We start from the raw sequence: 26,709 nt of genomic DNA, 5'->3' as shown, positions 1-26,709 counted from the left end.
AAGGAAGGGACTCTGCGATTGTAGGGGCATTGGGAGCCAGAAGTGGGCTCCAGTGACCCCCGCGTCTTCCCTGGAGCTAATCCAGAGGAGTTTCTCTTTGTTTTCTCAACGTTTGAGATGTCTTTGTGAAGATGAGGTCCTCTACTTAGATTTGGGGGGCTGGTGAGCAGCGTTTGGTTTTCTTTATTTGGGTTAATATTCCAGCCTGACCTTTGTGACAGTGGCCATCTGAGCTGTGTTTAGATGACTTTCCATGTGGTTTTGTTGGTTTCCTGTGCAGCAGGAGATGTGCAGTTTACAGAGCCGAACTTAAAAGCAAGCTCTCTAACGTCTTATGTTTAATTGTGCCCAATTGAAGCCCGAGGGTCCAGATTCAGTTGGATTCCCCAGAGGTTTCGCTTTAGTTTTTCTTCTTCCTCAAATTGCCTGCTTGCTAACTTTGAAAGTGTTTTGACTCAATAGGCTTTAGCTGGCTACTTGTGTGTGCTTTTACTTAAATTAACAAAATAATTCATTTACATGACAGTGGAAGAGAACGTGGACAGAGCCACTTGGGCACAGAGATAAAAGCTTTGAAAGGAACCTTCCGTATATATATACGGTGTTCTCTAGCTAGAATGTACCCCTTACCGTATTTCTCAGAAACTCATTTGCTCTCCACCGCGCAGGGATCAGAGCTCTCCCCATGATTAGTTAACCAACAAGATTTCAATACCAACACTCTGAAATAGGAAGTCTTGTTAGGGAATGCACACCAAAATGTGGGGCATGGCTGTGACCTAAAGAAATTAAGCCTCCACCCTTACCAAAGTCAGTCTCTATTCTTATGCAGTCACACCTTTGACTTAGCATTAGGGGACCTGCGACCCAAGAGAGTAGTTGATTTTTCCCCATTTTGACCAAAAGATCCAGGACTTACCTGGGCCCTTTTCCGCACATCCTCACATGGGCTCACACCCCTTCCCCCTTTTCCTCTCCCACGTGCAAAATGTAAACCCCAGGAGGACCCTGCCCAGCACGGCTGAGCTGTCGTTAACACTTACCAACAGATTTATTCTCAAGGAAATTGCCTACCGTTACTGTTCTTAGGCCGCTTCGAACAAACCAGAATGTTCACAAGTGAAATTTTCCTTGGTTCTTCTGGTCTTATTCTCAAACTCTGAACACATGTATAGATCCTGATACCTTGGGGATTATGAGCAAACCTGTATCAGTTCCTATGCTCATTTCCTTTTGGGGGGGGGGCGCGGTGAGGCCAAAGCCCTACCCTGCTGACACTGGATTAATTGAGAGGGTAAGATATTTCAACAAAAAATAGATGCATAGAATGCTGCTCCCCCAGGAAGCTGAACAAAGGAATCATCTCACTCGTGCTTTTAGAATTGTCCCGTCGTAAACTGGTGCAGAAGAATTTCATGAAGACTGTGCCTTCCTTAGGTCTACATTTTCACGAGCATTAACCTCAGAAGGCTAACCAGGAGGTTCGCTAGGAAGAGAGCGTCAGATGATGGAGTCTGAAGTTCTGCTTGTTACTTGGGATTAAACAACCACCCCTATTGGCTTTTTTCCGTGTTTGCCCTTTTATGTCCCGGATGTTAGAAAACCATGCAGGCAGACTTTAATACCCTTTGTCTGCCGACCGCGTGAGATCCCTGCTCACTTCCGCTCCTGTATGTTCAGTTAAGAAACAGGCTATCCTGGAAGTGTGAACTCATTTCCCCTAGGACGAGGGTAACCCCGTTGCCATCCTGGGTTGTTGAATATCCTTTTAAGAGAAACTGCCATTTGTATTGTCCCTCAGAAGCAGAGAGAAAAATAGAAAACCTCACAGGACACCCTCTCAGAAAAGGTAGGTAGGTAGTGGCTTCAGGAATCAATACGAAGGGTCCCATTTCTTAAGGATTTTGCTGAGTCATGTGACCCCAGCTTAAAAGTAAGCTGGTGAGTTTTCTACCTGCTCATTTCACATCCCTACCACCACCCTCCCTTTCTTTCCAAAGAAAAGAAAAGAAACCACTTGATCTTTTTCTTTTTGGTTGAAATAAAGCTATTTATAAGATTTCTGTCGTGACCCTCACATGCTAATAGCTCTTTGGTGTTGTTTTACTGTCTAAAGCCCCCTGGTGGACCATAGGCTGTACAAAAGGGTGAGTTTAGCTGCCTGCTAGCCAGTTTATCTTTATCTTCCGTTTTCAATATTTTGCTTTTTGCTTGCTTGCATGGGGCTGCAGTCTAGGTGTGCCAGTAAGTTTCACATCCATTTTGAATGAAATGAGAGAAAATAAAAACTAACCCGAATTACTAACACTGCTACTTTATACGAGAGGTGAAAACAGTCACGTTCAACAGCAGACCTGTTAGTGCATGAGAAAGTGAAAGGGAGGCCCTTTGACACGGCCACAGGGCGTGCTTAGAACTTGGTGGGAGACGCCTTTGGCGTTAAAAAAAAAAAATGCTGGTGGTGCAACTTTAAATCTAAACGAGGCTGCACTAAAACAAAACACGAAGCAAGGGGTTATTTGCAATGGAAATAATTTGCCACCCGAAAGTCTCTCAACGGTTGCGGTGTAGAAACTTCTAAAGCAAGAAGGCTCACTGGGTGCTGCCGACTTTTTTTTTTTTATTAACGTATCTCTTGCATAGAATTATGTGGTTTCATTTTCTAAATCTCCCTTCCCCCCAGTGCTTTGAGGTAAGTCAGTACCCAGAGCTGCCCTTTCAGAACCAACCCAGGACATTCATTTTCAAATAGTGGGCAAGCCTGACCTCCAGCACTGAATGACAGGGCCGGATAAGGAAATTGTGGTGCAGAGTGTCTTAAATCTGTATATGCTATTTCGCAGTTAAGAGTGGATGTTCCCAGTAGTTTGTATTTTAAAGAAATGGTAATGAATGGGTGTTCCATGGACACTGTTAATGTTTGTGAGATTTTAGAATATGATGCTGATTTGTAACTATGCAGACACAACGATCACATATCTTAAGTTATAAAATACATAATATATAATAAAGGATTTAATATATAATAAAAGATGTAATATGTAATACAGGATTGGATATATAATAAAATATTTAATATATAATAAAGGATTTAGTAGCAGAAAATTGGTTTGTTTTTTTTTTAGGCCAGGAATAGAATTCATCAAAATCAGACTTGAATTTAGGTGAACTGGACAACTTCTGTCCTATAGGTAGTCTTAAGGGAAGCTGCATTCACGATACAGCATGGCAGCTGCCTGTATCAGTACGCCCACCAACCTCCGTCCCTAACCTTACACTCATACCAGATCTAGCCATTTGCAGGATTGCTGGGGAAGGACCATACTTGACAAAATCTAGAACTTCTAATGTCCCTGGAGGTGTTATCTCCCATCCTAACTACGTTTATGTTGATGTTAATATTTATTCACTCTATTTTAAGCCAAGGGTCCACACACGTTTTCTTAAAAGGCCAGATCCTAAGTGTCTTAGGCTTTGTGGGACATGCGGTCTCTGTTGCAAGTTCTCCTGTCTCCACGGGGGATACGTTCCGAGACCCCCAGTGGGTGCCTGAAACTGTGGATTGTAATGAACCCTATATATACGTATATACCAGATTTTCTCCTATATAGATAGACAGGTAGCACACACAGCGTGGATGCTGCGCTGGACAAAGATGAAACCTCCAGGGCAGGGCAGAGTGGGACAGGGCGAGATTTCATCATGCTATTCAGAATAGCACACTTTGTAAAACTTATGAATTGTTTATTTCTGGAATTTTTCAGTTAATATTTTCAGACCTCAGTTCATTGTGGGTAGCCGAAATCCTGGAAAGCAAAACCACGGATAAGAGGGGACCACCGTACTTAGTTCTGCCATCCTAGCTTGAAAATAGCCAGAGGCAATCCGTGAACGAATGATTGCGGCTGTGTTCTAATAAAACTTTATTTACACAGAAATGCATCATGCTAGGTTTGGTCCATGGGCCGTAGTTTGTCAACCTAGTGTGATAGGAGAACTGAGTTTTTCTAAGTTCTTCCTAAATCAAGACCTTATCCCTCTAAAGATTTAAAGTCTCACCGATTTAAAACTGAGTAGTCACTGAAGGAGAGATTTGCTTAAAAAAATAATAATGCGGCTACACTCCTTTGTAAATTTAACTAGTTAGACCTCTCTAGAATTAGGCAGTTGTTTACAACTGAAATATTTCAGGTCCCATGTGGTAGAGCTGGCTCAGAGATGTCTGCGTTTGAAATGCAAGAGAAAAAGAGAACTATAAATAGAAAAAGAGGGAAGTGGGGACTCCCTATTCCCTCTCACTCTCTGCATACGTAGATTTTTTTTTTCCCATTAAAAACAGAAGCCTCCAAGAGAACAGATGCATGCCTCAGTATTCAGTTTAATCTTAAGTTGTAGTGTCTTGGCATGTTATATGCAATTTATATAGTCTGCTGCAAGGAACCAACATTTTAGTAAAAGTGGTTGCTTATGCACTTTTCAAGCTTGTCAGCTTCTGGTATGTTAATGATCATTTCCAGGAGTACATTTTCTAAAAGTGCTTTTCAGTGCCAATCAGAGTCCCTAGCTTAGTTTCTTGAGTGCCTGCTGCATTCTGCTATGAGTTCCTGAAACTTCTCATGGTTGGAATTTCATAACATCTCTTATGCCTCTCAGTCTTAGGGAGTTTGAAAGATAGGAACTGAGCAGCTTTCAGGTTCCTTCCAGGATGATCATATTTCTCTAACATATGAATTGAAGAATAGTTTATCTGTGTCTTGTCTAATTCCCAGGAAGATCTCTCTTCCTCTTCGTCCATCGGGGAAGTCACGGTGGCACTCCCACTAATAGTCCCCAAGTTGAAGTGACTCTTGGGAGGCAGAGCATCTTCTGAGGAGGGTTTACATCCCTGGAATTTATGTCAAAGATGATAACATACTTATTTTATTAGTGTATAAAGTGTACCATATTTAAGATATTTAAGGTTTACACTTCCAAAGATATTTGAAAACTCAAAGAATTAAGTTTTATGGTACAGTGTGTGGAAAACACAATTTGACCCCAACTCCTAGGTTAAAGAAGCAGAGGGTTATTTAGGTAGATGGTGTCTGTCATCAGAATCAGGACACAGTAGGCCAATTCCAGCAGCACAGCAATCAGAAAATAACAATTGTGTCTTCAGATTTTTAGTCTTCACTTGGGGAAAGGTTAAGAAAAGGCACCAAGTAATCTTCGCTGAGTCCAGCTGATTTTCACTCACTCTTGCCTCCAGACTTAGCCTCTAATTTATCCAGTAACTCAAAACAGTTATCCGATTCCTAATGCTGTCCGAGGGATTTGTTTTGTCTTGGACACAATAACTGCCTATTTAAAACATTGTACACAGAGAGAGACCGTTTTTCTTAGATCATGTAGGTGTTACACTACTTTAGCAAATGACTGAAGGGTTTCTAAGGTTAAAGAAACTTTTCAAGTGCACGGGCTGGAAATACTACTTTCCAGTTGGATTTTGAGTATCGCGAACAGGACATTAGTTCAGTCTTACAGCAGAAAACCAAGATGCCTCAGATGGTCAGTAATTACCTAACAAATTTATCCTCAAGATATGGAGACTAATGCCTTAGACAAATTCCTTCTTACCCTAATGAGCTCAGATTTTTGCGAGAGGGCTTTATAACCTGTAACAGTCACTGCAGGTATTGTAAACAGTGGGAATTCTGCCCCGGAAATTATCTACTTCTTGTAAATTGCTGGCCTAGTTACCCCTGTTCTATAGAGGTGGGTGAAGCCATCCAACCGAGATAAAAGAGCCCTGATGGGAGGAAGAAAACACTTTTTGGTCACAGATTTTTAAACAACGAATTTTGTCTGTATTTGACAACTGGGTTTCCAAACACTTAACCTTGGTCAGGTGCTGCCGGTTATCTGGTAAGTAGCAATGACAGCGCTGATTCTTGGGAGCAGCCCTGCAAAATATCTTCAGGGGGTCACTAGCAAAGTCTGCAAGTCACAGTTAGACTTTCTGCATCGTTCTGTGTGCTTCCACCTGAGGGACAGTTCTCTAACAATGCCTGCAAGTGCCCTGTTTAACTGGGAGGAGTAACCGTGCACTGTCAGCCACCGGGACGTCACACTTCTTTAGCTGACCTGAGGTCTAGTTTCCAAGTGGCCCCGTATGCTCAGTGAGGAGTGAGGAATGAATGTGGGGTGCGTCATCGTGGATGTGATTTAAATCTCCAAAGTAACTCTGTCTTACTTGCCTCTTTTAGGAAATGAATATTTTTGGAACACAGTGGTGTGTGTTAAATTGCAGACAACATGCTCTGTGTCATTCTTATTGGGCCTCTCTGTCTTTTTTGTTTTGCAACCCAAATGAGATTTCTGGAAAATGGCAAGACCTCTCTTTTCCTAAATCCCCCCACGAGCTGTTGCAGCTCTCAGAGCAACAGGTAACTAATCAGAAAGCCGCGTCTGGCTGCCCTGTACATTTCTGACGTCCAGCATCGCGAGACTATACCTGCTGAAATCCACTGACTCATGACACATTTCTCTGGCTGAGCATTACTGAGTAGATGTAATGAAGCAGCTTTGCCTAATGCTTTTCCCATGGAGCCATTGTTTGCTACAAGTTTCGGAAGCAGGCCTCCTTCATGTATTCATAAGTTATCATGGGACGTCTGACGGAAATAAACCCCGTGGGCTTTTGCTGGCTTTCAGTGCTGTTGCTTATTACATCACTTCAGTACATTCTGATGCAACATGTTTTTTGTTTTGGGTTTTGGTTAAGACTGCAGTGGTACCCCAGAGTGGTGATTGTTTTCAGCCTAGAATGCTTAGGGGGCGGAAATCCTGGGATTATCTTTAATGTCAACAGTTGGATGGTCACAGGTCAAAGTCTTACTATTCCAATTCCCGTAACTCCAAGCCAGTAACACGGGTGTCAGTCTCCAGGGTACTGATGCGAGGTTCAGAAACACGGTCCTTGCAGCTTTCCTCACGGTGGCCCTCGCCTGGTACCCACGGAGGCTCTAGTTCCTATCTTGTATTAATGGTCTTTATAATCTCAAGGAGAACGGCTACGCCTGTCTTCTGGGTGATGAAATTCAAGAGGAAGTGTAATTACTGTGGGACTTATTTATAGATAACCTGGACATTTTTAGAGTCAGTCTTAGCCCTAAACGAGTCTGATACTTACAATTCCTTAGGAGAACCAAAACCTCAGTAACCCTTAGCTGAGTATGTGTATAACGTCACAAAGTTGATTGGACATCCGTATTCTAAGTTCCGTAGATAAGGTGAGTGACAGGTACTGAAGTTTCAAGGATAATTCCAATTTCGAAAATTCTGCTCTACATTTACCAAGTTTTCATACTGAAAATATATGCTGACAATACAGGTAATATCACTGAAACGAGTTCGGTCAGTTGAGTTTGGCTTTGGTCTATAACACAGATTTTTTTTTCCTCTACTGCCTTTTGTCAGTGTGTGTATATGTCATGTGAATACCACATTTGTGAGACACAGTAGCAGTAACAGATGAATAGAAAAACATAAACTTTTTAAAAGAATGACAAGCAGAAATGATTATTATGTAAGAAGCACACATTTGTAGTAGTCCGTTTTGGAAATACAAATAAGCAAGGAAAATCACCCGCAGATCATAGCAGACTTTTGTTGTGTCAGGTTCTCAGGGCAGAGGTGTTTTTAGTTACCCTGTGCCCTGTAGTGATCGTCCATGTCTTGAGTGGCTGAGACAAGGCAGCAACAACTTTCCGTGTCTGTTTGAAACGTTTACCTCTTAGAATTTATTAACAAAATTTCTAGTATCAGATGTCATTCTAGTTCACTTCAATGAATATAATTAATTGTTTTCTTTCTCTTTGGAGGCAGTATAACAATCAAACATTTTATCCAGTTGACATGATTTAAAACAAAATAAAAAATTAGGCACCTCTATCTTATCCTAATACTCTGCCCTCGAGTAACACACGACTCCATGTGTGATTTTAGCAGAGCCGACAGTAAAAGTCTCTCAGTTCCATCCAAACTTTGAGAGGTAAGTTAACATCAACATGGCCTGAAAATTGGAGAATGAGGCTAAACGTCTTCTGTTGCCTTGATTCTCAGACACTCTCTTTTCACACGTTTCACATCTGTTTCAGTCCTAAAAATCATTAAGCACATTTTATGTGGAGGTATTTTTTTTCTCCAAAACATTGTAGCAAAATCAACATTGGGTCTTATGAAGAATGACATCTTAGAACTGAGAAAATGTAGTCGTGGTCATCAGTTTTCGACAACATACTCATCTCATGCCATGAACACTTTCCAAACACATGTTTTCTCTATGGTCTTTGGGAAAAGCCAATAAAATAAGAATTGAGTTTAAAAAAATTGCAGTTGGTGTTGTCTTGAGATGACAGACAGAAGAGGCAGCAGAGAGTAGTGAAGTCAGACAAACCTGGCTTTAAATCCCCACCCTGCTGTTTATTAACTCTATAACTTGTGGTAGGTTGCTCAATTCCTGTGAATCTCAGGTCCACATTTACAAATTGGAGATGATGGTGATCTTGTGAGGACTAAGTAAGGTAACACACCCTGAGTCACCTGTCTAGCTATTGAAATATGTGTTCGCTTCCTTTTTCCCCCTAATTTCTCCTTTAACAACTTTCTGTAAAAAGAAAGAAAGAAAGCAAGCCAGCCTGTGCCATTTGATTCATTCCAATATTATGTATTTATCAAAACTGTATTATAATGTTAAGAGACTGAAAACTTCATCATTAGACTAAGAGCTAAATTCTTGAGTTCAGGAGTTATGAAAGGCCTGGCAAAGGTATCTGAGTATTGGAATGTCTCATTCTTCCCCGCGAAGACAGTCGTGGTCATTCTGTATGTGAACAAGCATCTCTCCTCGTGGTGTGTGAGGCTCTCACTAGTTTTACAGCAGATTATTTACACAGGAACTTTAAACCTTATGAAAACTTAGTTGACTTTTTAATCAGTTCAGAAAGAAACTTCAAAAAACTGTAGGAACAAATGTGACCATTTTAACAACAACAACAACAAAAAAAAAACCCAGACAACTTTAAGTTATATTCACTGTGACCAGCTGATTGCAGATTCTTTGGTACAAAACCGTATAAAACACTTCTGGTTCGTAATTCCTTCTCCTTTTTATTTCATCCCAATGATGAACTTAATTTTTTTTTTAAAAGCATTCCTGTTCACTCTAGAAAAATCGTGAATGGATATCTTTGTGTTTACGGTGTCAGATTTTGAGTTCAGAATTCCTCAGAGTCTAGCAGTCTCGTCAGCGATGGAGTCTCTGTTGCACATCTGTGAATGAGGCCTGTACTAGGGCAGAAATCAAGTGCCGTACCTGACGTAGCATGCACACTTTGCAGCAATTCAGCACCTAGGTCTGCACAAGCACAGATACGTTGCATGCCCAGAGGTAAAGGTGGCATCAGTGCATGCCTTGCATTCTTCCAGCCAGAGGGCTGTTAGTATAGACGTTGCATGTTTAAAAATTGAACACAGAATATAGCATGTTTCAATTTTTAAAAAGCCATTTATTTATCAAGTATGCATGTCCAAAACTAGAGATCTATAATGATGCACAATTATGTACTGTAATATGATCCAAATTACCCCCCCCAATTTAATAGTCCGTAGTATACTTAACTATAGAGTTTAAATAATAACCTAGATCTAGTTATGAATATAGCAGTGTATTCTGAATGCACCTGTTCAGAAAGAAGGATCTAATAGTTTCGAAGGTAACACTATTTGATCACGATGGGCTTGGTATATTTAGTAAATAAATCAGACAAATAAGAACGTTTTCAAACATGACCATTTTTTTTAGTGTTGATGATAAAATGATAAAGCTTTTTTTTTTTTTCTGGAAGAGAGCATCTTCTCTTTGAAGAGATTGTGTCAACTTTGCAGAATACTCAGAAATGATTCTGCTCGGAGGTGGTAAATATAACTTTCCTAAATTGCTATTACAGCGTATATGCCGTTGCATTGAATGCCAGCTGAGGTGCTACGGCAAAGACTTATTCCTGGTTTTTCAAAATGTTTTCTTTCTGCCTGAGTGTTATCTAGCAAGTAGACTAGCATTTTTGCTTTAAAATAAAATTTTAATTTACTGGTGTAACTTAAGGTAACAGGAGAGGCCCTGCTCTCAGAGAATCAGAAAACTGTATTTGGCGATTATTGCCCTCTGTATAGGCCCTTGTTAGGAAAACAAGTCAGTTTTTTTTGTTTTGTTTTGTTTTGTTTTGTCATGCTCTCGAGGTAGAGTATATGCCTCCTGAGAAACTGCCACTTCTGTTGGCTAACGTCATTGTCGCACAGCCACTTTTAGTAAATGAATGTTATCACATGGTATGTGGTACTTCCAAACTGTGACTTACACACCACACACGACTTCAGAAGTTAGACCCTAAAGTCACACTTGCATTTGATCATTCTGATCATTAGGCAAGCTCTGAATTATTTGTCAAGAAAGAGAAATATTCTTATAGCTTGCACCTTCTTCCCGGGTACCCAGTGGTGACATTCAAAATCCAAGGCCGATTTTTACAAAAAACACAGACTGAAAGTGATCACTAACAAAGAATTTGCTGATGTGAAGTTTCCCTGACTCTGTAACAGTTGCGTTTAAATCTCTTTACTACAACATGTTTGAGTCTGAGAACAAAGTACCTTCTTGGTATTGCACCCCGGCTCCTGTCTATCCGGGAGCACTGGGGGTATGACCTGAGCATCTTTTAAAGCCACAGTGTGGAATGGGGAGGAAAGTACGCAATTAGGAAAATCAAGAAGACCGCACGATACATGAGCAAAATCAGAGTTGTGCAGACTGTCTGAGCAGATTCAACATAGCTCATCCCCATCTTGAGTCTATTAGCAAAGCAATAATTCACTCCCTAGGTGTATCAAGAGCTAAATAAATGTGTGTGCAGTTTCCCTAACTTGCATCATATGGAATTACAGGGCATTAGTGGCGGTCCACCAGGCTAAAAAAGAAAGTTACTTGAGCAGTTAACGTTTTCTAAGATGAGCATGTTACTGCCGCACTGGATTTCAGGCGGTCACCTTCGGTTTTGCTTCGTGTTCAGAGCTCTCGACGGAGAGCAGTTTCAGGGAGGCTTGGGTCTCTGTCTTCAAATATTTTCCCCAGCGGTTCTGCAGGTGTTTCCTTTGCCATCAGTCCTCAGAAGGGCCTCTGTCTTGGTCTTTCCCTCCAGGGGGGATGGCAGTGCCCTGCCCTTTGTCTGGTGACAGTTTCACTGTAATATAGTTATCACCTGGTGTTCTGTTTTGTTTTTCTTCCAGAGTGAAAGAATTGAGAAAGGCCAAGGAACTTGAAGACATACAGCAGCACCCCTTAGCAATGTGACACTGCTTTTCAGACTGTTTTCATTTCTGTTTTTAGCAGAGACATGCAACAATAACAACACACACACACGCACGCACATGCACACACACACACACACACACACATACACATAATCCCTCTGCAGTTTTGGGGAGATCAGCTGCAGGATTTTAACAGGAATGTTTTGGTCATTGCATTTGCACTTTCATGGACAACTTTTAATTTGATCAGCAAGACATCTTGGAACTCAATCTTCTGTTGGATCATGGGAAAACAAGACACCACGAGGATTTGAAAGAGGCTTCCTCTTCTTAGGAAGAAGCCGTCTTCCTTCTCATATAGGGCTGTATTCAAACATCGTGTGGAACTGTACAAATATTTATACCAAAAATATAGATAAGAAAAGGTGCGGATGCACTAGCGACAAAGAGAATGCTGTTCCTGCACCTGTCAGTTATTTCCAAGAAGCTGAATCTTTGGGATTGATTCTCAGTGGAGGGCTTAGATCATACAAATCTTTATTGGGTCCGTGTGTTCTCATTTCCTTCACTGTTTTTCTTTTATCTTAATGTGTTTGTTTGTTTTTGTTTCGACCTCTACAGCACACTTAATGCAACTTTTAAAATCTGCAGGTTTTCAATGCCTTGTGGAAATTTGCAGAGGGGCGGGTGCGTGGTAAACGGGTAATGCATGGGAAATGATGAGGAACGGCGTACAGAGTTTAAATTTATTTTCTTGTCCCCACCACCTCCCAAGCACCTGCGAGGATAGTAATCATCTTGTCCCTTTTCTCATGTTCAGCACTTTAATTTTTTGGCCTTACTTTCATGTGCAATGAGAATTACTTAGAGAATTGGTAAAGCATGTAGCTTTTTTAGTAACCTTGGAAACTGTAGTCATTCTAAGGAATCATAAACCTTGCCTGGACACTTGCCACCTAAAAGATCAGTGTGGTGCTGCGTTCTGGCCAGTAAATTCCATATTTTTGGCTATATCACCCAAACTGAGCAGTTTCTGTGTATATATAGAAGGTAGAAATGGAAAGTGAGAAAATATTTGAAAGGGATTATATTAATTGCTAAATATTTTATTCACAAAGGTCAATAACATGGCGAGATAAAATTATTTGTATAGTTTTGTCTGAATGAGCGAGAAAAATGTGGATGTATTGTTTGTATATATTGTATATAGTAAAACAAAGATGTGCATGATTCAAGAAAAAAAGAAATGAACAACAGCAAAGCATTCGTGGCTATGGTCTGTAAAATGAAACAAAAAAAACTTTATTTCACTATAAGAGTACTTTATTTTAAATGTTCTTTAGAAGAACATTTTGCTAAAGCATGACTAAACAGCAAAAAAAAAAAAGAGCTACTGTATTAAGACTTAGGAAAAAAAAGGCAGAGTAACATTACTTAAAAAAAAAAAGGATATGTTTACATTTAATTTTGGCTACCAGGAGTTTATTTTATTTTATTTAAAAAAATTTTTTTGCCAATGGTGCCAAGTAATGTGAATGCTGATAAAGAAAATTAAGTTACTTTTGCTAAACAGATAATCATAAGGTGAATCCGTATAATAGCTTAACACCATCCACTCACGCCAACAAAGATCACTTAGAACAATCAAAACCTGACAAAAGAAATAGTATGCAAAGCAGAACCATGTCTCACGTTTTCATATCTCCTGCTGGAAATCAGAACATGTAATAAAAATTCCACAGAAAAATAACTAAAAATTATAAAGGATGCAAACTGGTCTTGTAGGGATGTCATAGTCTTACTATTTCCACATAATGAGGAGCCAAAGAAATCTGATGCTTTTAAACAATTAAAAAACTACTAATGTTAAATTGAGAGAATAAAGTTTGCATTTGCTGATGCCAGTTTAAAATTCCCAGGTGATGTTTCAGGATCAGTTGGTGTAAAGCTGAGATAATTTTTTTTTTCTTTTCCCTTGGTTCTGGCTGCCAACTGTAAGTTAAAACTCAAGGCTTGTTGTGAAGCCTAAAAATACTCACAAAGCTTTTAAACTGGCGTCTTTGAAGGAAGGCAGATACAGAGAGATTGTGGTAACAACCGGGGTCGGGGCTCTTGGTGCCTTTTCTATAATCGTACTTGTTTTTTAATTACGTCCTTTCACTGCCAACCTCGAATTACTGTACAGTATATGTCTTACTGCTTGTGATCAGCTTCGACAACAATGGCAGCCCCACAACTAGTAGCCACCTGTACATTTGTAAACGGACCTGACTCAATTTTGTTTTTAAATGTGTGGGTTTACGTTGCAGCTGTTGCCGTCCCCCAGATACCTATTACTTTACACAGTTTGACCTAGAGGAGGACACTGAGTAATTTACACACACACGCAATTGCATTCATAAACGGGAAGAGAATGTGAAAGCCAGCTCTTTCAGAGTATCCTATATTAATACCGAATTTAGATATTTTTGTTCCATCTCTTGTGGTACAAATAACCGATCTCTTGATAAGAGTAAATGACCTCAGTGGATTTGCTTTAACCTTCACTTTTTTTTTTAAATTTGTATTTTTTATGTTTCACATGCTACATTATTAGCTGAGGAAGTTAGAAAATCTGGAAGATAAAGACTGATGTAGAGGAAGGAACGTTCTTACAGAGGGAATAGGAAGTAGGTTCAAAACCTATGGGTGTAACCTACCAGTACAACTGTGAATCCTGGGGTGGGGGGGTACGGACGAAACATTTCTGACCGCTTTTTCTTGGTTGTGAATCTTCCTTTTGAATATAAGATGATAGGTAAGCGCAGCTTTCTTGGATAATCTGAATTCCCAAGTGCCAGGAGTAGGATTTCATTATAAAATTAATAGCTAATCTTATTCTGTCTCCTGAAGATTTAATTGCTATTCTTGTTACCCATTTGAAATCAGCTGTACTGTGTGAATGAAATAAAGACAATAATTCGAACCCCTCTCTGGCTGCACGGTCGCTTATGGCAGTTCCACACAGTAGTTGGCGCCCAATGGGGGGTCCCTGAGACTTGCATGTAAAACTAGTCTAGATGTCTTCTTTTTTGTAAGTTTTATTTTTGTAATTGTGCATGTAAAGCATCATTGAATCAATGGATCTGTTGAAGAACTCAGCTGCTGGAAACCATGCAAAATGTTTTGAATTGCCCTTAAAATATGGAAAATGTTTTCTGAATGCTTTATATTCTTTCTGCTGTAAATTAAAAATGAAGAAAATTTCCCCATACTATGTGTGTTTTGCTTTAACTTTAGCTAATATTGAAATCCCACGGTGATCAGCATGTTTCAAACCCTGTGAGCTCATTTCAGATACTTCCTCCTATCCAGATACAGTGTTTTGACATCAATCGTTATATAGTTTCAGATCTGTCCAGGAAAGAACAACATTTCATAGTAGAGCCACTGTTCCTAGAACACTTGCTTGTCAGTTACCTTCTCAGGCGCCTCTCAATCTATCAATCATCTAAGTGCAGTTATTGGAAAGATAAAGACACCGATCTAAATCTACCTTTTCAGTTGAAATCCTCTGCAATTTTTTAAAAGGCATTTTTCAGCTGGCTACTACTGGCAGCCTTCCTTTCTGAGAACTCGGGCATCAGCCTCATTCCCTTCCACTGCAGAGCCTCATCTTGTCTCCCTGGTGGGCCCTCTTCCATCTGATCCATCCCAGCACTGCTGCTAACCAAGTTTTCCGTGATAGATCTCCCAAGTCCATGAGGCCTCAGTGGTTTCTAGTGCCTCCTGCATTTAAACGACATTTTCCTTTCTTGTTTATCTTCACTCTTTATTCAGTTTTATTTTCACCATGCCCCAACCTGCGCCTTCTGGTTGGTCTGTGCAAACCATGTCCATTTCTACTGTTTCTTTGTTCATGATGTTTGCACCTCCCATGCCTAGAAAGTTCTCTTTTTAGCTATTTTACTCAACTCAAATCCCATCTCCTCTGTGACACCCTCTTGTCTATTCTAACATACACTAACACTTCCCTTTTCAAATTATTCTACTTAGAGCTGGAAAAGACAGTTTGGTGTTCATTTTTTTTCATTTCTCATCTAATCTGCCAGTTGACCTGCTGAAGTTCTGTGGTATTTTGTCTTTTGTTGGAGTTGCCTTTGTTGGTAGGAATACTTTCAGCATCAAATACCTCGCAGAGTAACTCACTCATTCAGATTTGTGCCTCGGCCTCAACCCGAAATCAAAAGTTGAGGACCCGCTCTGTGCTAGGGCCCGGAAATACAGGAACATATAAAGTACAGTTCCAGTATGGTCTGTGCAATAACAAATATTTGGGTCACGAATACACGAAGAGAGGGACCCTAACCCCATCACTGCCTGTGACAAATATCCCAAACGAACATCCCCCCTTATTTTAGCAAGTTTCTTTATAAAATGTGGTGTCTCCAGGACCACTGGGTTAATGTGGCACGTTAACCCATGGGCTGTCTCCAATATTGTCAGAACCAGAGAAACGATCCACGGGCCCAGAATAACGTAAAACGCCCCCACCCTCATTTACCTGCACAGTCCCTTCCCAGTGCCTAACGCACCACGTCGCCTGGCGCCAGCACCGGCGGCGGTGGGGAGGCGGAGCTCACGCCCCTGACCCGCCCCAGCGCTGTCGAGTGGCCTCGCCCCCGAAACGCCCCGCCCCCTTCCGGCTCGCCCCGCCTACTCCGTCGGCCCTTGCTGGTTACGTCATCGACCCTGCGCCGCCGCCGCCCCGCCCAGGTCCCTGGACTCGGGTCCCGCTGCGCCGCTGCGCCCCTCCGCCGAATCCTCGCCCGCTGCCGCCGCCGCCAAAATGTGAGTGACACGACGCGACGCGGAGCCGCGTTGGGCCCTGGGGGCGACAGCCTGCGGCTAGGACCCCCGCCCGACCCGGCTGCCGTCCGCCGCCTCTCAGACGCGGGCCAGAGCCTCGCGGCTGTGTCCGGGGGCTCCCGAGGCCTGGGGTGGGCGGCAGCCCCGGGGGTGCAGGCAGCAGAAGGGCCAAGTCGGCGCCGAGGCGCGGCCGGCCGCCCTGGAGGGCCCGGCAGCCGTCGGGCGAAAGCGGAAGGGGCGAGGGCGGGGCGGCCGGAGTTTCCCAGAGGTGATGAGAGCCCCCCACCGTGTCCCCGCCTCTCTTCCCCTTTCTCCTGCTCCTTCCCCCTGGCGTCTCAAGTTAACTGAGAGGACCTGTGACCACTGCCCTCGTCCTGGAGAGCCTGCTCACTGCCTGGTGTTGGGCTGGGCTCCGGAAGTTGCGAGGGAAAGGACTCGGCCCTGTCTGGAGGCACCTGCGGTCAGAGTAGACTCGCACACACAGTTGTGGGCCGTCTCTCTTTTTAAGCAGAAGCATTCATGCAATGGCCCTTGAAAACGTGGGGTTTGTCTTGGTAACATTCAGAGAAAGCAAAGTGTCAAGAATCACAAGGACCCTCTTGTCTCCCCTCCAGCCTGCTCATTGCTCATCTACAGAGGAGAAAGGAATGGGTGCTTTCCCTGGGTTCCTTCTAGGAACTGGGGACGCCACTCTGGAGTGTTCCTGCTTGAGACTGCTCCGCTGGTAGATATCAGTGGTCAAAGTTTAGATCCGTAGAATTATACAGAACCTGGTCTAAACAGTCTCCACTGCAATAATGTGATGTTGACTTTCTAAGCCTTGCTTTACTCATCTATAAAATGAGGCTAATAGTAGTGTCCCCGTCAAAGAGTTATGAGGAATAAGTGAGAAAGTGCTTGGAAAAATCGCACAATATATGGCCCTTCGCTATTATGTATCAGGCAATAAATAAACTCTCTGCGGGCAGGGATGGGATCTGCTGCAGCTCTGGTCTTTGATACATAGTAGGTATAAAGTAACTGTTGGATCAACGTTTCTGTGGCTGCTGTATGCAAGACAGACTCGAATGTTAACCACTATATATAAAAATAGATTAAAAAACAGATTTCTTCTGTATAGTACAGGGAACTATATTCAGTATCTTGTAATAATCTTTACTGAAAAGAATATGAAAATGAATATATGTATATATATGCATGAGTGGGACATTATGCTGTACACCAGAAATTGACATATTATAACTGACTATACTTCAATAATATAATAATAATAATAATAATAATAATAATAATAATAATAATAGATACATGCTCAGTGCTGTCTTGGGTACAAGGACAAGACCTCTAAGACACAGGTGTCTGTGATCTATTAGAGAAGACAAGGCTGTGTGTGTGGGTGGGTGTGTGTGTGTATGTATGTATGTGTATAATCTGAAAAATCAAAGCATTGCCAACCAAGTAATAGAAACAATTACAGAACTTCAGACCCTGGGGGAAAATAAAGCATTTAATGAGGATTTTAAAAGAAGTATCTTTTAAGAGAGGAAGCATTGTTTCATCTTACTTTTATGACTCACACTGCCCCCTTCCCTGCATCTTGTTCCTGGTGTTCTCTAAGCTCAGTCTGTTTCTTTCTTCATACTGGAAAAAGGGCATTCTATAATTGTTCATAACTATGAAGACAATTCTTGCTGCAGGGAAAAGGTCAAAAGAGTATTGAGTGCCTTTAAGTAGATTTTTGCCTTAAAACAAAAAATGGGAAAGTAGAGTTTACCTATCTTAGGATCAGGTGCTTCATTGATACAGAATAGGTCCTGTTAAACCTTCACTTTAGACCCTGATCACTTCTAACACGTGGGTGAATCTTTGAAATTATAGAGGAATTAGAAGAAATGTCATGAGAACCTTTGTTCATTACTGCAGGGAGGATTGTCTTATTCTGCTTTGGTTCTGAAATTCCTGACCCTGAGGGCCCTGGAATACGTCCTTATACTTACAGAAATGTATTTGGAGGCATAATTTACTCATGCTTGTGCTTTTACATGTTTCAGGTCTGCAAGTGCGCCTGCAGGTTCAAGCGCTGCCTCTGGCAGTAACAGGAGACTTCAGCAGACGCAAAATCAAGTGGATGAGGTATTGCTCTGAAATGAAGAAAACGTGAATTTTAAGCCAACATGGGAACACTCTGGAAATAGTCCTGTGTAGAAAAAGTCTCATTAAAGTGTGAATGTAAAGTAAACTTCAGCTATCATAAATGTAACAAAAATGTGTTCCCTGCTGTTTTGAAAGCCCTTATCTAAGCCTCTGAGAAGTCACGTTCTTCTGGTTTCAAGTTTGTTTTCCTGTGGCCGAATCACATACCTAACGTGTAGACTCTTCCTCCCTCAGAACACTCCTCCAAGAATCACTTTATAATATATATTTTGCCACAGTAAACGAGAAATCAGAAAAGAAAAAAGAACCATTTTATAAAATAAGGTGGTAATGTTTTAAGGATTAGGCCTATAGCTCACTCAAGCCAGGACCAATCCTTCTGACCAGATTTTTCATCACAGTGCTTTTTCCAGTAGCCCAGCTTACTAGTTACCCAGCCTGGCAAGTCTGTAGAATTCAGCTCCAGTTGTTGACAGTTGATGTACAAAAGGCAGATGCTGGCAAACGGCTGTAGCCCAGCTCATCTGTATTTGTGGAATTCTTGAGTTAGAAGACCCTCACAGCATCTTTTGTTCTGCCCTATATATGCAGACCTACAACAGAAGGTTGTTTGAGAAATTCAGACTAGTATTTCCATAGTCTTATTAAAAACTGTCACTGATGAACAAGGATATCTTGGTTTTTCTGCTTTGGCTGCCTTAAAAAGCAGAGTTCAGCTAACGTTTGCTTCAGCTGTTAAATCATATGGTAATATTTTGGTCTGATGGGTCTCTTTTTGAACTTAATTCTGAAATTCTTATATTTTCATGCTAAGAGTCCCATTCTAATTCCATCCTCCATGAAACTTTTGTTTACTTACAAAGTCAAATTGGATCCTTTTCTTAACCAAAGGAGTTTTCAGGAGAGTGTTTTTTTTTTTTTTTTAATTGAGCTGAAATTCACATAACATACAATTAACCATCTTAAAATGTACAAGTCAATGGTGTTTGGTGTATTCACAGTGTTGTACAACTATTACCTCTGTCTAGTTTCAGTTTTTTCACCACCCCTGAGGAACACCCTTATGCATTCAGTAATCACTCCCCATCGCCCTTTCTCCCATTCCCTGGTAACCTCTAATTGTCTCTGTTTCTATGGTTTTGCCTCTTCTGTATGTGTCATAGAAAAGGGGTCATACAATATGTGGTCTTTTGTGTCTGGCTTCTTTCACTTAGCATCATGTGTTCAACATTCATCTAAGTCGTAGTGTCTATAAGTAACTCATTCCTTTTTATGGCTGAGTTGTATTCAGTCGCATATGTATACCTTAACTTGTTTATCCATTCATCTGTACATGGATTTTTTGAGTTGTTTCCACCTTTTGACTATTATGAATAGTGATGCTGTAAACATTAGCATACAGGCTTCTCCGTGGACATCTGTTTCCGTTTCTCCTGGTTATGCATCTAGGAGTAGAATTGCTGGATCACACAGTAATTCTATGTTTAACCTTTTGAGTAACTACCAGACTTTTCCACAGTGGCTGCACCATTTTACATACTACTCACAATGTCCAAGTTTTTCCACACCCTCACTAACACTGGTTATTTTCCTTTTTTTTTTTTTTTTTTCAGTTATAGCCATCCTAATGAGTATGTGTTAGTATCATTGTGGTTTTGATTTGCATTTCCTTAATGACCAGTGATGCTGAATATCTTTTTATGCACTTGTTGGCCATTTGTATATGTTCTTTGTAGAAATGTCTACTTAAGTCCATTGCCCATTTTTTAAATTTGAGTACTCTTCATTTCTCATGGTGATTGATAAGCATTCTTTATATATTCCAGATCTTAAATCCTTGTTGGATATGTGATTTGCAAATATTTTCTTCCATTTTGTGGATTGTCTTTTCACATCCATCGTAATGTCTTTTGATGCAAAAAGGTTTTAATTTTTATGAAATCCAATTTATTTTTTCTCTTGTTGCTCTTTTGGTGTCAAATCCACAGCCAAATCTGAAGTTATAAAGGTTTATTCTTATGTTTACTTCTAAGAGTTTTATACTTTTAGCTCTTATACTTGGGTCATTGATCCGTTTTGAGTTAATTTTTGTATAAGGGGTAAGGTAAGGGTCCAACCTCATTCTTTTGCATGTGGTTATCCAGTTGTCCCAGCACCATTTGTTGAAGAGATTATTCTTTCCCCTACAGGATGATCTTGGCAATCTTGCCAAAAATCAGTTGGCTATAGATGTTCAGGTTGGTTTCTGGACTCTCAGTTCTATTCCGTTGGTCTGTATGTCTGTCCTGAGGCCAGAACCGCACTATTCTGATTACTGTAGCTTTGTGAAAAGTTTTGAAATTGGAAAGTGTGGCTCCTCTAGTCTTGTTTTTCTTTTTCAATATTGTTTTGGGTATTCCAGGCCCCTTGGAATCCCATATGAATTTGAGTTTTGCCTTTTCCATTTCTACAATGACAAACAAAAAAGGCCCTTGGAATTTAGAAAGAGACTATGTTGAATCTGTAAATATGTGCGTCATTTTGAGTACTGCCATCCTGGCAGATCCTAACCGTACTGAGCCTTTCAGTGTGTGAACATGAGGTGTCTTCTCGTTCTGTTGGTCTTTAACTCCTTTCAGCAGGGATTTGTAGTTGTCATCGTGCAAGTCTTCAGCCTCCTTGGTTTAATTTGTTCCTGGGTGTTTTATTCTTTTGGATGCTACTGTATGGAATTCTTTTCTTCATTTCCTTTTCACTGCTAGTGTGTGGAAACACACTGACTTACGGGTGCTGATCTTGTACCTTAAAACTACTGAGTTTGTTTGCTAACTCTAGTAGGATTTTTTGATGGATTCTTTGGGATTTTCTGTATATGGAATTATCTGCAAATAGAGATCATTTTACTTCTTTTCCAATCTGGATGCCTTTTGCTTCTCTCACTTCCCTGACTCCTCCGGCCAGAACTTCAGGTGCCGGGCCGCACAGCAGTCGTGAAGGCGGGCCTCCTGGTCCTTCATCACTGAGCACGGATGTTAGTCGTGGGTTTTTCCATAGACGCCCTTCAGGATGTTAAGGACGTTCCCGTCTGTTCCTAGTTTGCTGACTGTTTTTATCATGAAAGGGTGAGGTTTTTTTGTTGTTTTTTTTTTTAATGAAAGCTTGGCTCAGAGTAGTAAAGTGCTAACCTGAAAAAAAAATGTGCCAGTAAACTTCATTGGGAAGTTTTGTTCTTTTGTTCCTTTGTGTGTAACTTAGTGTGATCACATTCATCAGGTGGTGGACATCATGAGAGTCAACGTGGATAAGGTGCTGGAGAGAGATCAGAAGCTCTCTGAGTTAGACGACCGTGCAGACGCACTGCAGGCCGGAGCCTCCCAATTTGAAACGAGTGCTGCCAAGTTGAAGAGAAAATACTGGTGGAAGAATTGCAAGGTAATGCTCTTTTAACCATCTTTACAGGAGGTCACCCTCTGTATTCTCAGCAGACAGACAAAGGCTGCAAATGTTGGACTTTCATGAATCTTGGAGGTGAGTTTAACTTCCCACACGTGGGAATTTGGATTGACTGAATCCAGTACCCTACTGCATACCCTTTTCCTGTCTCCACAACCAGAAATTCTCCATGCTCTGTGGCTGACCTTAAGAAGCATGTAGAGCAGGAGTGTCCAAAATCAATCACGGCCCCTTCCAGCCCTCCAGAGTCCTGAACACAGACTGACAGGCGTGGGCTGAAACTGGTAGTCGGTTTGCATGTGGCTGTGAATGGTTCCAGCAGCCAAGGAAAGAGCCACTGGAAAGCCACAGTGTGCTCCATAGAGAGCAGGAAGCAGCCGCAGGAGCACGGCCCAAGGCAGATGTCTGCAGCTCCCAGAGAGAAGTGCTGCCTTCAGATCCCAGCTGCATCCCGCCCCTTCCTGGGCTGGAAGTGGCACTTTTTCGTATGTGGGACAGGCTGAGTAGCCCCTCCTTATGTGGAAAATGTGTATACAAAGACACATGCCTTTCTAGAGACCACAGGTCATTTGCACATGTTTGAAAAAGCAGATAAGTAATCTTCAGGCCCTCACTGAGAACATTAAATTTAGGCTTTAAAAATTACGAATATTTCAGATTGTAGTGCACCTTAATTTCTCTCTCTGTGACTAGAATGGTATTATGTGATGCTCTTCAGCAAGCACGTTAATCTCTGTTTCTGAGGTGTGAGGTGGGGCTCTGTGTCATTGCAGATGTGGGCCATAGGGATTGCCATCGTGGTCATCATCGTCATCATCATCATTGGTGAGTCCTCCTGCTCCACACTCATGGGAAGGTCTTCTCTGTCCGCTCACACTTGATTTCATACATGAGAACGCAGAATAAAAATTCCCTCAGAGGTGTTGGTTTATGCCAAACATTTTTGTTTTATTATTTTAAATACGTGGGTATTGTATGAATAAAGTATAAGATTTTTGATGTAAACATTAATCCTTTGAAATGAGAGAAACTTTGTTCGTTTCCACTGACCTGTAAGTTTTCTCTCAATATATTTTCATCAGATACTTCCTTTTATGAGAAATCATATAGTCTAGTGATTAAAAGTGGACCACCTGTGATCCATCCAGCTCCGCCGTCCAGCTGTGTGGCTCTGGGCAAGTCATTTAACACCGCTGAACCTCAGTCTCCCCATTTATGAAATGGGGGTAATAACAATACCTACCTCCTGTGTTTGTTACGAGGACAAAACTGTTTAATGTATAAAAAGTGTTTAGGATGGTGCCTGGCATTTTATAATAATCATGACATGAATAAGTATGTGTGCACACACAACTATTGTTGCTGTCATTACTATCTTAGCATCTATGTGTATATTATTATATGTAACCCTGGAATGACCAGTGCCATTTTTAGCCCAGTACGTGAATATTTGAAGAAACACGTCTTGGATCCTCTTTTCCGACAGCCTCCTGTAGCCATCCACAAAACGTAGAGAAGCCGCTAATAGGAAATTGGCCAGAAGTTGAATTTCTGTTCACAGTTAGGCTGCAGTGTTTAGTGTCAGTTCTGTCTTTGCACTGAAAGACTAAACTGCTGTTTCCCCGCTTTTTCTCATCCCCCTGCTCCCTAGTGTGGAGTGTTTCCTCCTGAAGAGCCTGAGACCCCAGCCTGCTGTTCGAGAAACCTCTTCAACACTCTTGACTTAGAACCTGCTAGATTCAAGCTCACCTACTGTTATGTCTAAAATGATTATTTTCTGTTAGTTAATGTAAAGTTTGATTTCTAGGAAATGTGCCTTTGTTGTTTAATATGCACTCCAAACTGGAAGTGCAGCCAGCTCGGCCCCCGCTTTGCACGGTGCCTCCCCAGGTTTGCACGTGGGCTGGTGCGGGGGGCTTCTGGACTTCCAGGCTGTTAGAACCTGGACGCAACATTCTCTGATTAATCGCCATTGATTCCAGCTAAGGACGTTTGTTCCAAGGTAGCTATCCTCGTCATACGACGTTACCCTTATTTAAGCCTTTGGGTAATCAGATTCCAGCGTGTGCCTTCCAGAACGAACACTACTGCCTGCCCCAAATCTGACTAAAACCGACTGTGCCTTGTTTTGCTCTTTTTCTGATTCCCTGTAAGAGGACTCTCTCCTGGTCATAAACACTACTGACACTCCCGCTGTGTGTAAAATAAGATGCTGGGGAAGAGGTTTTGCTCTTACATTAGATATGAAGGTGTTTACTTTCTTGTTACTGTTATGTATCACTTTCTAAAAATACTGTTTTAATCAGAAATAATAATTTCTTTAAAACATTTTTATAGAACTGTGGCTATGACCAAAGTTTCTGTTTTGCCAAAAAGTTAAATCCCAGTCAAATGTCAAGTCTGTTCCTATCAGATAAATTCAAAAAAGTGACCAGTAGAACTCAAGGTGCCCTTCAGAATTAAAATTGTAACTCTGTGTGTGAACATCCCAACAGGCCTTTCTTGCCCTTGAAATGCTATAGGTCTTGCGACTCCCCTTCCAATTCCGCGTTTTTCCTGGGGGCTAGAGAACGTTTGAGCTACACTCTGACCGTCTCATCCTTTGCACAGTTTCACCCAGCAGTTTGCAGATTATCAGCTGTAGAGCCAGGACGCTTCTAATAATTATGTGAACAACAATTTTGTAGCCTGCAAGTGAGACCACCTGTGAACTGGTCATTTTCTGGCCCAGGCCCCTGGACTATAGCTTTTTGGAATTTGTTTCCTATTTTTGTCCATATTCCATTTCCTAAATCTGTCTTCTAACTTACGCTTTCAATTAGGCATTGGTTGGGTGGTTGACTTTTTCACAGAGGATAGCTAACCAGAGCCACCGTCTTTCTTTGATGTCACAGTCTGCATAAGACGCTGGGAATAGCTGTTGTCATCTGAGAGACTTTGGTTGTGTACATGAGACATTCAACACCAGGGAGTGTGAGTTAAGGGCAGGAATTCAGGCAGGAATGAAACAGGCAAGGAGGCACTGAGGGAGATAGAAGTTATACAAACGGCCTTGTTCACATGCTAGTTTATGGCTTACACAGCAACAGCAGTTAGGTGCCCCAGGACACGGGTTCCCTGTCTGTAGTATCTGTTCCCCTGACGTGAGTGAAGTGATGGGACGTTGAAGACGTGCCTCGCAGCGTGCCCGGCCCAGACAGGAGCAGCGTCCGCGTCGGGACATTGGCTCACCCCGGCTCGGGTCCCCAGCCGGGTCTGACTGTAACCTTGGTGCTCTCCCCTCGGCCTCGATGCTCCGTCCCATGTAACCCCCTGATGCCTGCATTAACCCAGGAATACTCTGCTTGTATCTGTGCATTTAGTTGGGAACTTGCCCACTATAATGAACTGAATAAAGTGTTTGTAAACGTAACTCTGGTACCTGTGTCGCGTGTAGAGGAATGGTTGTACCTGGTCCTAGTCCTCAAGCAGCCTTCCTTGCTACTCCCCCACCTCTCCCTTATAAACCCCCAAACTCCTCCCTCTCTTCTCCTTTCTCACTGGTCCCCTCCCTGAGTACTCCGATGTCCTCGCACACCCTACTGAGCAGAAGCATGCCGCTCCCCCCGTGGAAAGTGCTTTTTCAGTAGAGGAGGTGAGTGGGGAACTGGCTTGCTTGTGATTACCAAAATGTTCAGGATGTGGCATTTGAGTTTCTTAAATACACGGCCTTTCAAAAGAGTTGAGCGGAGCTGGCCCCTCTGTGGTAGAACAGATGGCTGCCCGTGCGGGGCCTGGGGAAGCTGACTTGGGCGGGGGAGGGACACCTCCAGACACGTGGCTCTTGTTTCGAGGCTGCATCCCTTTCCCCTGGGATGTACCTCGCCTCTTACTCCACGACCCCGGGGGAGCAGTGTGAAATGGGCAGAAGCAGACTTGCTTGTGTTTACAGTAAAATGCCAGTTAATAGAATCCTGGTGGGAGAAAGCTTGACCTTTTCCCATTGCCTCAAATAGACGGTCGCTGCTTCTCATGTCCGGCAGACGACCGTGCCCTGGACGAGCACTAACTAGAATTGTGCCTTTTGTTCAGGACCTTCATATAATGAAATACGTATGAACTTTTGGTGCCATTTTCAAGATTTTAGATGAAAATTACCATAAACAGTCTCCTCTTTCTTCCCTTAAATGTCAGGATTCCTCAGGGCTGCGTCCCCCGCTGACTTCTCTTTCCCCAGGCAGCCTGATCCATTCCCGTGATATCTCTATTCATGAATCCACTGATAACTCCTGGCTTGTTGGACAGAAGCCTCTCAAACTCGCGTTCACCAAACAGAATGAAACATTCTCCCTCTGCCCTCCCTCTCATAAACAGCGTCTGTTCAGAGAACGGCAGCCTCATCCCCCAGGGACCACGCTAGGCACTAGACAAGTGCACGGACTTGCTGACGCTTGTCGTCACCACAAGCATCACTCGGGATATGCTGGAAGGATGCTGCATACCGAACACCCCCTAGTCTCAGTGGCTTCAAGTCCGTCCTGGCTCGAGCGCTGTCAGTCAGGAGGGAGGCTCTATCCTCAGTCCCTCCGGGAGGAGCTTCCCGTAAACATCTGCCTCAGGTTATGGCTGCAGAAGGAAAGGAAGATCAGGAGTTGTGCGCTGGCCTCCAAGCGTCCACCTCGACGTGGGGCCAGCAGCTCTGCTCACATCTCATCAGCCAGAGCAAGTCAGGTGACTGTGGCTAACCTCAGAGGTGGAAGGGGATCCTGTCCGTCACCCAAAGGAGAAATGAAATGTTTGTGAATACCTTCCTTTGCGTCAGCAACTTTAGTCAAAGAAGGGAGGCAGAGTCCCGTTGTCTTGTTAAGTTTTTCCTAGTAAGTTGTGTTTCCTATAACTTACTATTATTATTGTGTGATACTTTTATATTTGCATCACCAATTAACTTTT

At 42.1% G+C, this 26,709-nt stretch overlaps 2 protein-coding genes across 19 annotated transcripts in view; both read left to right on the top strand.

The window, feature by feature from the left end:
• CAMTA1 (calmodulin binding transcription activator 1) overlaps positions 1-14,590 on the top strand; it is an 829,301-nt gene extending 814,711 nt beyond the window's left edge. For 14 of the 18 annotated variants that reach the window (XM_064494103.1, XM_064494108.1, XM_064494102.1 and 11 more), the window contains one exon: positions 11,323-14,590. In XM_064494103.1, the coding sequence (XP_064350173.1) occupies positions 11,323-11,386 (64 nt within the window). In that variant the 3' untranslated portion in view covers positions 11,387-14,590. Of the gene's footprint in view, positions 1-2,116; positions 2,148-11,322 lie in introns of all 18 variants that reach the window. The other 4 variants (XM_064494107.1, XM_064494105.1, XM_064494099.1 and 1 more) reach the window with 1 other exon arrangement.
• A 1,483-nt stretch (positions 14,591-16,073) lies between these two features.
• VAMP3 (vesicle associated membrane protein 3) lies at positions 16,074-25,192 on the top strand. The gene is made up of 5 exons (XM_031463985.2): positions 16,074-16,176; positions 18,246-18,327; positions 21,601-21,759; positions 22,554-22,605; positions 23,432-25,192. Coding segments are annotated over exons 1-5 (315 nt in total). The 5' UTR covers positions 16,074-16,174; the 3' UTR covers positions 23,452-25,192.
• Positions 25,193-26,709: the final 1,517 nt, after the last annotated feature.

Source organism: Camelus dromedarius, chromosome 14 (assembly GCF_036321535.1).
Source record: "Camelus dromedarius isolate mCamDro1 chromosome 14, mCamDro1.pat, whole genome shotgun sequence".
NCBI lineage: Eukaryota > Metazoa > Chordata > Mammalia > Artiodactyla > Camelidae > Camelus > Camelus dromedarius.
Note: the sequence above shows the minus strand (reverse complement) of the source record. Positions and strands in the feature narration are given on the sequence as shown.